At 37.8% G+C, this 15905-nt stretch overlaps 2 protein-coding genes across 4 annotated transcripts in view; one reads left to right on the top strand and one right to left on the bottom strand.

The window, feature by feature from the left end:
• Positions 1 to 2438: 2438 nt before the first annotated feature.
• On the top strand, positions 2439 to 9906 carry hapln1a (hyaluronan and proteoglycan link protein 1a). 2 transcript variants are annotated; one of them, XM_081366914.1, is made up of 4 exons: positions 2439 to 2712; positions 6011 to 6334; positions 7593 to 7895; positions 7975 to 9906. In XM_081366914.1, exons 1-4 carry the CDS (start codon positions 2649 to 2651, stop codon positions 8262 to 8264), a joined length of 981 nt encoding a protein of 326 aa, XP_081223040.1. In that variant the 5' UTR covers positions 2439 to 2648; the 3' UTR covers positions 8265 to 9906. The 2 variants fall into 2 exon arrangements, with proteins under 2 accessions (XP_081223040.1, XP_081223039.1); XM_081366913.1 differs by having other exon boundaries at positions 2465 to 2712; positions 7569 to 7895.
• A 1535-nt stretch (positions 9907 to 11441) lies between these two features.
• The window catches only part of vcana (versican a), a 53867-nt gene continuing 49403 nt past the window's right edge, over positions 11442 to 15905 (bottom strand). For both annotated transcript variants that reach the window (XM_081365886.1, XM_081365885.1), the window contains 3 exons: positions 13816 to 13960; positions 13411 to 13593; positions 11442 to 12977 (listed from right to left, as the gene is read on the bottom strand). In XM_081365886.1, coding sequence (XP_081222012.1) covers positions 12829 to 12977; positions 13411 to 13593; positions 13816 to 13960 — 477 coding nt within the window. In that variant the 3' untranslated portion in view covers positions 11442 to 12828. The remainder of the gene's footprint in view (positions 12978 to 13410; positions 13594 to 13815; positions 13961 to 15905) is intronic.

The following is a 15905-nucleotide window of genomic DNA, read 5'->3' as shown; positions in this document are numbered from 1 at the left end:
TTTGGTAACTGTGATTTATTTACAGGTAGCAGAGAGCAGCCGAGATAAGCAGGTGAGTGTTCAGCACACAGATCGTTCAGTAGACTTAACTTGAGTGATAACAGTCTGTGTGTTCCTTGCAGGTGCTGTGCTGTGAGATGAGGAAGACGAAAGATGATGAAGAGAAGGGATCATAGCAGGTGAATAATTCAGGTAAGGAGCCAGGTGAGTAATTCAGGTAAGGAGCCAGGTAAGTTGTACAGGTGGTGTGTTGATGAGTGGCTGTGGTGAAGGGTCTGATGTTGATGAGGTTGTTGCATCAGTGACACAATAAATAACAGAATGTTCATCAGGGAAAGCTCCTGATCAGAAAAACATCATCAAATGTATTCATATAACCCATGTACTAAATCTTCAGTAGCCACATGATAGCTTTGTTTGAGTGACATAAATGTTTTTAAGTTTTTTAAGTATTTACTAAATATTATTGATAGCCATGGCCACCATTGACTTTCAATGTATGACAAATAGCAACTTAGAAATTCCACTATAAACTTCTGATTTTCTTCTCAATCTTATCATGTTTCATGCAAGAAAGTCATATGAGGGTGAGTAAATGATTTTTGGGTGAACTTTTCCTTTACTGTATTATGAGGTGAGTACCTCCATGCGCCATCCATTAAACACTGGGAAGCTTGTTTGGTAGGTGTTGCTATAAAAGCTTGTGTTTTTATTATGTTGCCATCACTAGGCAGAATTAGGGGCATTTCAAGTCTAAAAAATGAGTTAGACACTTCTGGTGAAGACTGTGAGTCTGTTGAATAAACCCGAATGAACTGCATGGTTACATGTACCACAAATGTTCCAGATGTGCACTATGGCTTATAGCCACATACAACTAGACATGGTTTCAACTCCCTAGCCTTTGGCTCCAAATAAGACTTTGGGTTCATAATTCAATAAAGCAGAAGGATTTAGTCCAGACTTAAGTGTTCTGATGAGCTCTACACTTTTTGTCGTTGATAGAGATAACAAAATCATTTATTAGTTAAATATTCTGGTTTCCTTACTTTCATAAAGCCTTTAAAGATTTGTACAGTATATTTTAAAACTGTTCTCTTTTATCAAGTCATTCATAGATTCATTCAACCCAGAGACCCTTCCTCATTTTCCATAATGTGTGTGTGTGCGCGTGTGTGTGTGTGTGTGTGCGTGCGTGCGTGCGTATGTGTGTGTGTGTGTGTGTGTGTGTGTGTGTGTGTAGGTGTGTGTGTGTGTGTGTGTGTGTGTGTGTGACACACATAGAAATAAGAAATAATGGCCTCTGTCTTCTGTGAGCGTTTTTTCTTTTTTCAGGGTGGGGAACATATGACTCGATGGAGCTTTAGTCTAAGACAAGGCCTTGAGGGGATGAAGGGTGTCTTCTCACCTATAATCTGTAAATCACAGCTGAAAGAACTATGGGACATCATTTGCGTTGAACAGGTTACTCCCTTTTACCATCACTCCATCAAGACCACTAAGAAAAACATACTTGATGGACCACACATTCTCCCTCCACATCCCCATCCTATCTCTTCTCCTGTGATAAGGTCTTTTTAGAGTCCAGACATACTTTTGTTTAGGTGAAGTGGGCCATATATTTACTTATCAGTACAAGCTTCCATTAAGTAATCTGAAAAGGGAGTTATGTTAGGTGAAGAAGAGGTTTCAAGAGGAACCAAGAAGATGGGCAGATGGGAAAGTGGATGTTTTTTGGATTTCTTGGCTGATCAAAAATATGTCTGGCAGTTCTTGATGTAAAACATCATAACACAGCAGGTACAAACACATGCAAAAACAATCAGCAAAGTCACACTGCACTAGTCATGTATTACAAGCATGTGGAGAGGTTGTGTAATTCAGCATTTGGAAAGCATGAATTGTGTTCAAGGTTTTGAATTCTTAGTGGGGAGTCTATTGTTTCCAGTGAGATATGCTCACTGTTGGACAGATTTACTTTGAAGACCTTAGACTAAATGTTGAGAAAGAAATATTTAAAGTGGGTCTCTGGTACTAATATACTATTAGACAAGATGCCTGTATAAAGTTGATCAATCAACATTTGGAGAACATAAACCGTATCTAAACCAATGTGATGTCACAAAAGCCTGTAAAAAAATCCATTCTTTAAAGCTTTTTTTTTCTTCTCATTTTAAAGACATGGTTACATAATAGTCCTTATATAAATCCTGTTAGCCATACTGTAGCCAGCACAAACAACACATTGTAGTTCGCACGTCTCCCCTTAAATCTAAACGGAGAGCCATGCATGGCAGAAAGGGAAGCTGTTCTTAAATGAGGGAGTCCACACGCATACACACACACACACACACACACACACACACAATGTAGGGTGATGGGCTTCATCTCTCTCTAAGGGGAGGGGGAGTGGCTACATTTGGCCAGGGCTTCAATATAAGCCTTTTGAATGGACCTCTTAGGAGCCCAATCTTTCTTGTGGCACAACTACCAACACCTACATCGACAACAACGGGAAGAAAGCATTTGTCTGGACTCTCCAGTTTTATTGCCCAATTGTATTTATTTCTTTTCACCGCTTTTTTTTTTTGTTTGGTAATTTGCTTTTCTAGTCAAGAGGCCTTTAGGCAAAGAAACAAAAAGACAAGATGATCGCTCTGTTTTCCTTGGCATTGTTTTTCTTTGCAAGCAGTCTACATGTTGAAGCACAAGGTAAGAACCACTGTTGATCCCTTCGTGCATGAATGAATTAATTAATTTACGTTTCAGCATGCATCTGTCTATGTGCATATGAAAATGTGGTAAGATAAATGTAATACTCAAAAACTGCACAGTATCATTTATAGAAATAAGACCATCAAAGTTAAACGCTAATAAGAATGAGGGATGAGACAAAAAATATGTACCATGTATGAACATAATTTCATCAATGCTATCACCAGATTTGAATTGTATTACTCCACTATTCATCTCTAAAATACTCCAAGACTCCTCCCACTATACACATGCACACACACACACACACGCACACACATAAAGATTCAGCTCACCACAGACTTTCATAAGCTCTAAAACATCTGCTGCAGGTAATTTAACAGTTGTTTTACAGTTGTTGACAGTTAGTGGAGGATGTGAGCCAACACTGAACTGACCGCGGAAAGCGGCTATTACCTTTTCTTGAGGGTAAATGCAAGATCAGTCCCTGACAGGCAGTGATGTCAGTAGCATATTAGTGGCTGAAGGGCCACACAGTGAACCTTTATATTCCCAGCTGTATGCTGGCCGTTGCCAAGTCCATTTTACAGTGAAGCCACTGAATGTATGTATCTGACAGGAGCTACAGCAAGATTAACAGCCTCTGAAAATGTAAAGAGCCCCTCTCTGAATGCAGTTATTTTCCTTCTGATGTAATGGTCTGTAAATTTATGGGTGTGTATCGATTGGGCTGGACTGGGGCTGATGGAGAGAAGGTAGGGACTGGATGAAGAAGTAAAAGTTTCTTATAGTTTTGGGCACTTAGCGACTGCTCAAGACAGGCCTGATTCAAGGAGGCTCTGTTCAAGACATAATTCAGCCATTAGTCAGGCATGGCTGAGTAAGGGGTGTGTGAAAAAGAAAGAGTGTGAAAAGCTTAAAGCTGAAAGCTTTGTGTGTGATGGACGAGAGATAAAGGAAGGAAGGACTTTCAAATAAACTCACTATAACACATGCAGACGGGGAGAAAGAGGCAGAATCTAAATGTCAGTGCACAAGTAGGATGGTTATGATAGCGGGAGTGCTGTCCAGCTGTGTGTAATAATTCATGTTCATACCCCACTGACCTCTGCTTGCTCAGCAAAGTGTAGGAAGTGAAGTTTAGCCATCAAGACTGTCTGACTGTGAAGGAGCGATTCCATATGTCACTTGTATACACAGATGTGAAGCTCTAATCAGTGTGCTTTTATGCATTTAGTGTTGTGTACCTCACAACCATATAAACTGTGGGACTCCAACCCCATTTATGCAGCAGATGTGTACAAGATGCCAATGGGGCCCAAACATGTGTATTACATGGCAATGTTGAATGATTGTTTTAATTTAAAAATATCTCTGTTTATACTTCAGGTTGCAAATGTCTCTGATGACTTGGTTATATAACCTATTGTCTAACTACTTGAAATATTATTTGGAGTCTGCTTGCTTACTTTACTTTTTCTTTTTAATAAATTGTCAAGAATTGTTTTATTTGCATGTGTTTATTTCAACATTTTAATATTTTTTTATTCTCTTGCTCTATTCTTTATTAAATTAACTTTTTAATAATATTAAAATGTATATTTATTATTGTTTTTTGTTGTTATAATTTTGTAATACTTTATTTATTATTATAATAATTTAGATTATTACTACATTTTTATGACTCCTTTAGTCACTGACCTCAATTACAGTTTTCTCTGAAAAAAAAAAATCCATTTATGTTAAATTAATATCTATCCTTTCTTATACCAAATAGCTGAGTTCTTGGTGGGTGGGAAAGAGGCACTTAAATATTTAAACCACCACGGCACTTCCATTCTGCCGTTCAAGAGTAAACACTTTCCTTCTGTTTGCTTACAAGAGCAGGAATAAAGGGTGGGTGGAGATGGGGGATGGGTGTCACGGGAACTAGTGGGAGTTGGGTATATGGAGAACATTATGGGTTAGAGGATTTGAGATGATATTTGAGAGTTGTGCAAAACTGGTACAAAATCACACCAGCAATGCTGTACAGATAGTCAGCCAACAAAGAGAGCTCTTGCATGTCTGGAGCCCTAATCCAAAAAGCTTAGTTATAAATTTCCAAAACTGGTAGCTGCTGTCATTACTGGAGGGTGTACTTGATCATTTGATGAGAGATTATTCATCTGTTCCTTCTGGTTACAGCATGCCACTTTGGCACACTGTCTCCTAAGAGAGAGTTTAATTGGAAGAAAGTGAGAGTGAGAGAGTGAATGACTCACAATGTGTAAAAAGGGATCAGATGTGGTAATGATTGTAAGAAATGGGCTAGGATTTAATTACTTCTGGAAAGAGGAGAATATTTCATCAGTTGGTCATAATGTGAATTAAGTGCTGTATAATTAAAGGTGGAGAACAGTACAGTTTAACATGGCTTATGATCCATGAAACGCTTAGATGTTAAGAACATGCATACATTTATTCTGAGCACAGGTTGGGCACATGTTATTATGGTTAAGAAGTTTCCAGCTTAGTCGAGTGAGGAGTAATAAAGGACTACGGTGAAGTAAATGGTTTGATGCAGAAGACAGAACGTCTTGCTAATGAGTCCCATATTTGTTTTGGCCATATGGAAAAGGTTTTCCTACTGATACACTTCACCTGAGTGTAAAGGTTATTTGTAGAACATGCTGGTCATGGCTTAGCAGAAAAAGTGCCTTTGTCTCTGTCATAATCTTTTTAGATTGACAGCTTGCACGAATCAGTTGATGGTGTAGATAAACAAAAAGGATTTGAGTTTACTTGATATTATGGGTTAAATGATTTGGCAAAGCACATCTGTGGACAGTTTAAACCACAGGGAAAAGAGAGACTGAATTGTGCCTTAAACTAAATCGAATTAAGTCTGCTGTGCAATCGACACTTTGATAGCGGTGTATAGCTGGCATGGAGAACTCTTGGGTCGGTTTTAGTTTCCTTGATATCTATCAAATCTTCCATCATGGAGCTGTGATGGATTAGGGCCTCCCAAGGCTCAAGCAGAGATCAGGAAACATCTTGTGGAACTGAACGAGACAATTATGCCCCTAACCACAAGCAGACATAGCAACTACTACCAGAGATACAGACACAGCATCAGCTAGCAAACTGTTTTAGAGGGGTAGGGGAACATATGTCCTTATTGACACAAAATGGGAGAATAATTTCTGTGGTAGCCCAGTTTGTGAGCAAGCGCACCATCTGATTCCATTAAATTGTGTATTTCTTTGAGTATCTTCTATTGAGAGAGAAACCTCTATTTGTTTCATTTTAGATGAAAGAATCAAGGTCTATGCCAACAGAGGAGACAATATCACTCTGCCCTGCAGACTGGAAGGTCTGACCAATTTGTTCGGAAACAGAATCAAGTGGACAAAGCTTGAGGATGACTCGACTGAGACCGACGTGTTGATGTCCATGGGGTTCCACAAGAAGAAATACGGAAATTTCGATGGCCGCGTTTACCTGCTGGAGGCGGATGACAATGATGCTACCTTGGTTATTACAAACCTAGATCTGAAGGACTATGGCACATACAGGTGTGAGATCATCAATGGCTTGAATGACAAGACTGTCGAAGTGGACCTTGAACTGCAAGGTAACTTTAGTTTTTTATGCTGTCACATAAGTAATCATTTAACCTGTATTCATTTAGCAGGCTCTTTTACAACAAAGTGACTTACTATTGAAAATTAAACAATCAATAGTCAACTGGTCATAAAACAGCAGATATGTTCCATATATGTGTCTGCATTGACATGTATAATAGACTGTAAAAAAAAAAAAAAAAAAAGATGCTTCTCCAGTTCCTTCCACTGTATAGAAACATGAAGCCAAAATAGAAACCCAGAAATGGTCGTTGCCGATTACATCAGTTGGAGCACAAGTCTGCGTCAAGGTCCTGCCCATAGTCCCTCTCCCGCACATTCAATCACAAGCACAGCTGTCAATAATGATGTTACACCCCATTTTATAGCATCAAATAACTAACTAAAAACAAACTTTTTGGGGGACAAAAACACTTACATCGGCGTGATAAGAAATACCTAAAATGACAGAAACCATCTTAGGGAAAAAAAATATTTTAAGAGTAATTGGAATTTTATTTTATATATGTATATGTTTTTTTGACTCATGTCCTATTCGATTACATGGAGAGGGTGGGTTTATGACCTATACTGCAGTTAGCCACCGGAATCGAAATGTTTTGGCTTCACTTTTCAGGATGTGTGCAGCACACTTGACAAATGAACTGACTGTAATCTAAAACACATTGCCATTACTTTACAAATATATTTTATTTACTTTCTATAGTTCAGAATTTGTATTTGAACAGGTAATTTTAGTAAACAGTCATCAACATTACCACAGAGCTACACATTAGCACTTGAAATGTGAAGATGCTATCTTATGTTTCGTTCAACTTTTGTATTTGCCACTTATCATTAGCTCATTCTCCTGTAATACCCTGTAGTTCTTGTTCTTGGCCAAGACCACCATTGCAGACTTGGTTCCAGAGAAACAATGGGGATCTTTACACAGAAAAGTGCGGTGCATGAGCATAATGAAGCAGGCTGGCATAACTAGCCATTGTTACCTTGGAACAATGGAGTATAAGATTGAAAAGCCTAAACCCTGCAAGTAATTTTCTCTCTTTTTGAATAGCTTTTTTTTCCTAACACTGTACCATGTAAATCGTTTTAACTAAGCAGGGAACTCTATAAAACTAAGGCTTTTACTAATATCGCTCTTATGCGTTCGTTCATTTGGGCGGTCATAAAATACATTCATCAAATCAACCTAATGTTAAACTCAGTCAAACTTTTCCTCAGGGGAAAATTCACTTTCATTCACAGGGGTTGTTTTCCCATACTCCCCTCGTTTGGGGCGGTACAACTTCAACTTCCAAAATGCTGAGGCTGCGTGTCTGGAGCAGGACGCTGTGGTCGCCTCTTTCGAGCAGCTCTATGAGGAATGGAGAAGTGGGCTGGATTGGTGCAATGCCGGCTGGCTCAATGACGGAACCGTGCAGTATCCTATCACCAAACCCAGAGAGCCCTGTGGAGGCGCAAGGACCTCAGCCGGACTGAGAAACTACGGCAGGAGGGACAAGTCCAACAGCCGCTATGATGTGTTCTGCTTCACAGCCAGCCTTAAAGGTGAGTTAAACAGTTAAATTCTGTATAACATTTAGCAGTGTCTGTCCACAACCCTGAAACTCTTTGTTTGACATCACAGGCCGCTTTTACTACCTGATCCAGCCCAAGAAGCTGGACTATGAGGAGGCTGTCAATGCGTGCAAGAGAGAAGGAGCTGAGATTGCAAAGGTGGGCCATATGTATGCTGCCTGGAAGCTGCATGGATACGACCGTTGTGATGCCGGTTGGTTGGCCGACGGTAGCGTTCGTTACCCTATCTCCAGGCCCAGGAAGAACTGCAGCCCCACGGAGGCTGCGGTTCGCTTTGTTGGCTTCCCCGACAAAAAGCAGAAGCTGTATGGTGTCTATTGTTACAAACCTCAACCGTGAAGCGCTTCATGTCACGTTACCTGTCACCAACCAAAGAGCAGCAATACATCGGTTTCCTCCTCCAAACTTATGAAGGACTTTTTGCATGAACTAGCCTTAACTGTGACAATGGTCACTGTGATTTTGCCAAGTAAGACATGTTCCTGGGTCAATATAGTTTGTTTATCCTAAAATTTAATCCTACCCCTAAACCTAACCCTACCCCCATAAGTTATCCGTAAAATCAGAGTGAACACCCTGGTGAATAACACTGATGTAAAGCCTAAACTAAACTGTAAACATGTCCGTCAAATCTGATTGGTTGATTGGAATGTTGTTCCAGCACCAACAAAGATGTTGCTCCAGGAACATCTTGCATTAGGTAAAATCACATTCATCCTGTGACAACTATTATAGAAAGCATACTGTAAAGACCGTACTGCAACATTCACATCACAATATTATTGTAAACAGTTATTTTATCTATTATTTACATTTTATATAGTTTTTTAAACCATATGTATGAAAAACAAACACAAATTGCATTCAGAAAGTATATCCAGTTGGAAGGAAAGTTGAAGTCACACCATTTTGATGAAAACCCCTTTTAGTAAGTAGTAAGTGTGAGTTTGTCAAGAATCTCAATTGTGACATTGTAATAAAATATTTAAACATAACAAATAGTATCAACTTGACAGAAAGTTTTTGAAATATCCCCAAACAGAAAAGCAAAGGAAACACTTTTGTGATCTTACTCAAATTCTAATTTCCTTAAAACTATATACTGTAGCTATACATTTTTTCTTTTCTTGTGTTGGTGTATTATCCAATGCTCTGAACTGTGACCTTATTTTATCTGTTTGAAATATCAAAATAATGTGTTTGGCCTGTAGTGTTAAGGCTTTATATTCATAAATAATTCCATCGTTTCATTATTCATGTCTACCCATTGTTTGCAATATTGTGATGTACTTTCTCACCTGTTACTTGCTCTATTTTTTATTTTTATTTGTCAATCATGAGAGAAGCTATTTCACAGTTTTGAACTTGATGGCCTTGGTGAAGATTTTAAATGTGTTCATCCCTGCACAGAATTTTGACAAGTATTTAACCAGAGACTGACAGAATTTGACAAACTGCTGATGATGCATTGAACTTTGCTATATGGCAGAGAACTACACACATAATTTACTCTGAGAGAATCGTTTAGGACCCAGTTGTATTTTTGCAACAACATTTCAAGACTAGCTTGAGCCTTAGTTGCTTAAGTGTAGATGTAAATCTCAATTTTATGATATTGTAATGCCACTGTTCTCTGTAAAAAGGGAGACACAGCACTAAAAACCACATACACATACATACAGTTTGATTCTAATAGATTCATTGGAATGGTATGACAAGCAAAGTGTGGCTGACTTCAGATAATGAGATCTTTTGAACGTAACATCTATTACTTGTCACTTTGTATTGATAGATGTTGTTTGTTTATGGGGTTGGGAGGGGAAAAGATTCTCCTCCTTTAAGCTTTGAACTGCAGAGGCCACAGTGCACATACATTATATTTTGTTTGATTTTGTCTATGCACAAAATATCTTCTTTTTTTTTATTTTTTTTTTTATCTGAAGTGCAGTGTACGGTTTATGAATGAAATAAATTTTAAATGAAAAATAAAAAAACATAAAAATTGAAATGGCTTTTGTTCTATTCTCCACTAAACTGTGTTGTAAATCTACAGTGCCTATAACCATGGATGTTGAAGGTCCAGATGCTGAGTATGCAATGTTTGTTGCCGTATGAATGCCAGCTTGGCTGGGCATGGATTAAATTACCCAACAAAAACCATTAAAACAACATAAAAAACAACAAGAAATAAGCTGATTGCATAGTACCACATATTCTACTTTTTTTGGGAACAGAGAGTTCTCATCATGTTACTGTTTTTTTTTTGTGTGTGTGTGTGTGTGTGTGTGTAGGCCTATAATATGATTTTAAATACTTTATTCAGAGTTGCTCTATGTAAACTTTAGATATATGAGAATCTCTATGAGAAGTCTGGGAAGCATTTGCAGGGAAAATTTCTGATTATACAATACTCTAAGACTAATTCAGCCTTTTTACATGTAAATTAATACCAGTTGTTTAACATGAATAAATAAATAATAAACAAATAAATAAATAAATAAATTCTGCAATGGAAAATGGTTGTCTTCCAAGACATAAATGAGAAAACCACAAGTATTAATGAACAATGAAACAGCGGTATACCTGCAGGGAAATACACTCATGTCAACTGAAAATATAGCAATGGGACCTCAAACACCCAAGGCACATCAAAAGTCTATTTTTCCTTCTACATTGCATTACGACTTTAAATGCAACATATTTATAAAACTATAATCCACAAAGGTATGCAACTTGACAACAGATCCTAAGTGACTGTTATTACAATAGAAATTACAATATCTAACCAAATGGCATCTGCCAACAAATTATGCAAGATGTTTTTTTTTTTTTTTTTTTTTTTTTTTGTGTCCTCAGAACTAACATTTAACTTTAAGATAACTTTTTTCAAAATGTTTACTAAGGAACACTAAGACTGAAACACTAGGAACACTTTACTGTTTAACTAAGAACTAAGAAACCTTGATTTTTTATTTTATCATACATTTATTTATTTTTTATTTTTTTGTGAAACATTTTTTAAAAAAAATATTGACTATCATTAATGATTCAAAGAAACTAAGCTTCACAAAACATATTTTACATAACTTTGCTATCTGATTCTATCCAGATGCTCAAGTGTCTTTGTGTTAGTGAACTGATACCATCTGGTGGTCAACATTAGGCACTGCCGATGAACCACATACATTACTCGAGTTATTTAGTAAGTTATTTTTATAGTTATACTAAAACACATGAAGTGCAATGTCTTTACTCCTGTCACAGTGCATTTCATTATATTGATATATAGATTCATATATTAGATTTATGTAAATTTTAAAAGAAATCGAATTGCATCCCATATTAACATGCTAGTCGCCTCAGTTAATGTTTGAGAATTATATGTCTACCCTTAAGCCCTTTCCCACAGCCAAAACTCACTCTATATATCAGAATAAAAAAAGACTAGGAACACAAGATTAATAATAAACTTTGTTTACATAGAAAGCATAAAAACGTTCCTTACAATTTTTCCATTTCACAAACATTCTAGACGATCACATTTGACAATAAACAAGTTAAACTATAAATATAAAAAAGATATGTGCACTTAATAAAATAAAATAAAATAAAATAAAATAAAAATGACAACAAGTAAATCTTAAAGAAAAAAATGCTTGGGAATAAACAAATGGATGACCAGTTCAACAACAAACTGTTACTATGAATCCTCTTCTTTTGGTCCATTGATACACCCCAAATGTCATAATGAGATCCATCTAAATTCTGTGAGTTGCAAATGTCGTCTATTACTCACATCAACGCCAGCTATTGACACACTGTCCTTTACTCTAATATACTGAATTCTGTCAATGTGCAGTTTGGCCAAGTTAAATCCTCAGTACGTTGTATTTTATTACAACAATGAGAAGACAATGAGCAGCTCAAGAAATAAATTATAGGCATCTTGTTAAAAAGACATTTGTTCAAGTCTTTTAAGCATCTCACAAAATACATTCTCTTTTAAGTAGTTTTAAGAAGTCCAAAAAAAAAAAAAAAAAAACACATGAAAGTTGAAATTATGTGAAATACATACAGTAAGTTTCTTTGGTTTAAAATGGTGGAATTAAATGTATGAGAAACAATGTTTGCATTGTAAACACTTGAAAGAGACATCAAACAGAGGAATATAAATAATCTAAAATCTACATGGCTTTTCAATATTGAATACCTTAAAGTCAAAGTATTAACCATATTGTGTTGACTTTCAGATATCAAAACCATCCACTGCATTGTGCATACAGGTGTTTTCATGATATTATTGACCTTTTTCTACCACAACAAACACTAACTCAATGTGAGCCATTGCTCACTCTCTCTATATAAATATATTCGTTCACATTCATATGTATGATTTCTCATTTGTTCAGCAAGATGTCTGCATACACCTGTGGTTCTTGTAAACTTGAAGAAAGACTGAACGGAATCATACGGCAATTTTTAGTGTGTTAAAAATGTACCATTATGTTTGCAGGCTAAAATGCCATAAACTTTATTATTCTGGTTGCACTACTATAGCTCACTATATCTGGATTGTGAGTTATAATGTATGAAGGCACTGCGTATTCCCAAGAAGAAGCAGAACAGATGGAGGGCAGGTCAGAGAATCTTTTTGTGTTTTCAGAGGCCAGCTGAATGTGTCCTTTATATAGTTTATAAAAAAACATCTCTCTTAAAAGATAAAAACAGGAAAAAAAGCACTGTTTCATTCCAGTGATATTCCACTCTATGTTGAACTTATTTCAGGTCCTTTTCATAATCTTTTCTTTTAATTTTTTTTCCTTTCAGCCAGCAGGCAGGTCCGTCACATGTTATCAAAATACGTTAAAATGGCCCTTACATTATGGTTGTGTCACCATAGCAACTATTGTTGTGTAAGGTTGTGTTTTACACCATGGCGATGGTGTCGTCGTAGTACATCAACTGATTTTTCTGCAGATCTCTTCTGATAACTGCGAAGGACTCCCCTGAATGTCTGATGCCGCTGTGTATATAACCTTTGGAAGTTGGAGGCTGGAAAGTAAATACAAGTACATTGAATTAGTTTTCTTTCTTTTTTTTTAAAGAAAAACTTTTTATTTAGTCAAATAATCCTAAAATTTCTTAAAATCCAACTATTTCTACAATATTAAGCAGCACAACTGTTTTTAACACTGATGATAATACATTTTTAAATGTATTTATTTATTTATGGACCACCAGATCAGCATATTAGAATGAGTTCTGATGGATCATGTGACACTGAAGACTGGAGTAATGGCTGCTGAAAGTTCACCTTTGCATTACAGGAATAAATTACACTTTTAAATATATTCAAATAGAAAACTTTAACAATATTTCCACAATACTAATGTTTTTACTGTATTTTTGATCAAATATGAGAAAACAATATTTATATTGGGATGGTTTCTTAAAAATTGACAATGGATTTTCACAGAATACTTACGACTTGTGCAGGAAATCCTAGGCAAATCCCATGAGCCGTCACCTCTGCAGCGAACGGTGGGAACATGTCTCTGGATGAAGCCGTCCATGCACTGGTACCTGATCAGGGAGTTGATCTCATAGCGTGGGCGCAGCTGGCCAAATGTGCGGGCGTTATGGACAAGAGGAGGCTGACTGCAGGACACTATTGACAACAGAGAAACCATCAGTGGAGCACTGAATCTGAAATTTTCTTTTAAAATGTTAGCTGCTTTAAACCATTATAGCTATGACTGTAAGATGAGAACAGTTTTAGATTTTCCAACCACAACCACAACCACAGATAAACCTTGACTGAAAATAACCATATATCTTTACATGCCCTATTATTCTATAAATGAGCTTCATCCAGAAGCTGAAACCTCACCTGTGCCTTTCTTGCAGGTGAAGGTGAGGTGGTAGTTGCAGGGAACATCATTCCACTGGCCGTCCTCATGCCAGATCATTACCACACAATCTTCCCCTGAGGAGAAGAAACTGTCCGGCTGGTTCGGTCTCCAGTTTTCATATTGCTGTAGGGGAAGCATACAGCTAGTGATGAGAACGGCAAGGTGAGGGAGACAACAAACCTAAAGAAATTAGTTTTAGATCTTATAATAATTATATGATTTACACTTGTGCCAGAGTTTAAAAAGTATTTGATTGTTACAGCCGCACCACTTCAAATTCAATCTGGCTCAAAAACAGTAATATACAGTACTGTTACATTAAAGTCACTGAACACAGTGTTAAAGCCTTCAAAGGCTTTCAAGCAGAGAATGTTCATACTGGAACACATAGGTCATAGGAGGTCACTAAAATGACAATGATACAGACACATCAGTAGGGGGCGCTGAGTACATTTACTAAACTGCAATATGGAGCTGCAGAGAGAAGTGTAATGCATTTGAAAGACATTTTAAAAACAGCCAACAGTCACGGTAAGAGTATTTTACTATCATGGACAAACTTTATTTGCTATATTTCTCTGCATCCTCTTTTTTCTTGTCCAACTACTATATTTTCCACCTGCTCACACCACATGGTGCAGATGTGATGTCCGCAGTCATCTTTCTCAGCTGTGGACGATTATACATATGTATTTCCAACATGATCTCACGACCAATTCGTGTCAATGTATATTGGCATTCTTCTATATCTAGGGTATCTAATTTTTAGCTTAAATTAAAACTGTAAACTTTGTACATATTGTAGTGTGTCGTCATTGGCTGATTACATGACTGCTTTGATGGCATGCACCTGTGAATGGAGGACAAAGGGGACTTTAAAAAAGAGGTGTGGTGCAACCAAGCGGGGCTGAGGTGGTGACTAGTTGAGAACGTTTTGGCTGTCTCTCGGGGACAATAGGTCCTCCGGAGATGAAGATAGCTAGTTAGCTAGCTGCCTTTGTTTGAGATAGTTGAGTTGTAGAGGGGGGGGAATTAGTGTCACCGACTACCTCAGAATATTTCTCGGTTGACGCCCATGTGCTACCGAGACTCTATGAATGAATGCCCACGTGCTACTGAGACTCTAGGAATGAATGCCCACGTGCTACCGAGGTTCTATGAATGAATGCCCACGTGCTACCGAGACTCTATGAATGCCTTGATGCATACGACGGAGGGATTTTATGAATGAACTGTAAGTTCCGCATCTGGACGGCAGAGTGACGTCCTCGGCGGGAAGACGGGTTGCTGCTCGCACTCACCCCCTACAGATGGGTCTTCTCTGCCCCGCGAGAGGGAAGTGTTTTTAATCTATTCCTACATGAATTGTGTGACTGTGTGTTGTGTAACGGACAGCGGGTTAGAGAGGGAGGTTGGGGAATTTAGAACGGAGGAAACACGCCTTACGTGTGTTCACGGTGTGCTGTGCAGGCTGGGGTGCTATGTTGAGTATTAAACACTGTGTGACGTATTGAGCGTGAAAACTCACTGTGTGAAGTGTTGTGCTTTGCGGAGTTTCCCGTGTTTCTCTTCCCTGGCTAACTCCATACCTTGTCTGTGCCCGTATGAGTTTTAGCCGCTGTATTTGAAATAAAGTGTTCTCTTTGATTAAACCGGCTGGCTGTTCTTTGACCACCGTAGGGCTGTTTTGAGGTTTATTACACTGGTGGCAGCGGTGAGATCAGCGCTGATTGCGGATCCTATAAACTTCATTGAATTTTTTTTTTTGTTTGTTTTTTTTTTGTTGATAGCCTACGGTTTGTCAGAATGTTAGAACCGCAAGAGGCGGCCAGCGGTAGTAATGCCGTGCCGGTGGCAGGTGTTTCTTTGGGGGAGATAAATGCTGCGCCTCGTCCTGTTTTTATGCCCGAAACATTTACGTGTACAGGGCGTGAGTGGTCTGATTGGGCAGAACAGTTCGAAATGGCTGCGGAGATTAACGGCTGGGATGATGTATTAAAGCTTAAATTTATGTCTTTGTTATTGTCAGGTCGTGCGCGGGATATTTATTGCGGCTTGCCAGATGAGG

This window comes from Scardinius erythrophthalmus (genome assembly GCF_964197995.2).
Source record: "Scardinius erythrophthalmus genome assembly, chromosome: 5".
Lineage (NCBI taxonomy): Eukaryota > Metazoa > Chordata > Actinopteri > Cypriniformes > Leuciscidae > Scardinius > Scardinius erythrophthalmus.
This window is presented reverse-complemented; position numbering and strand designations above follow the sequence as displayed.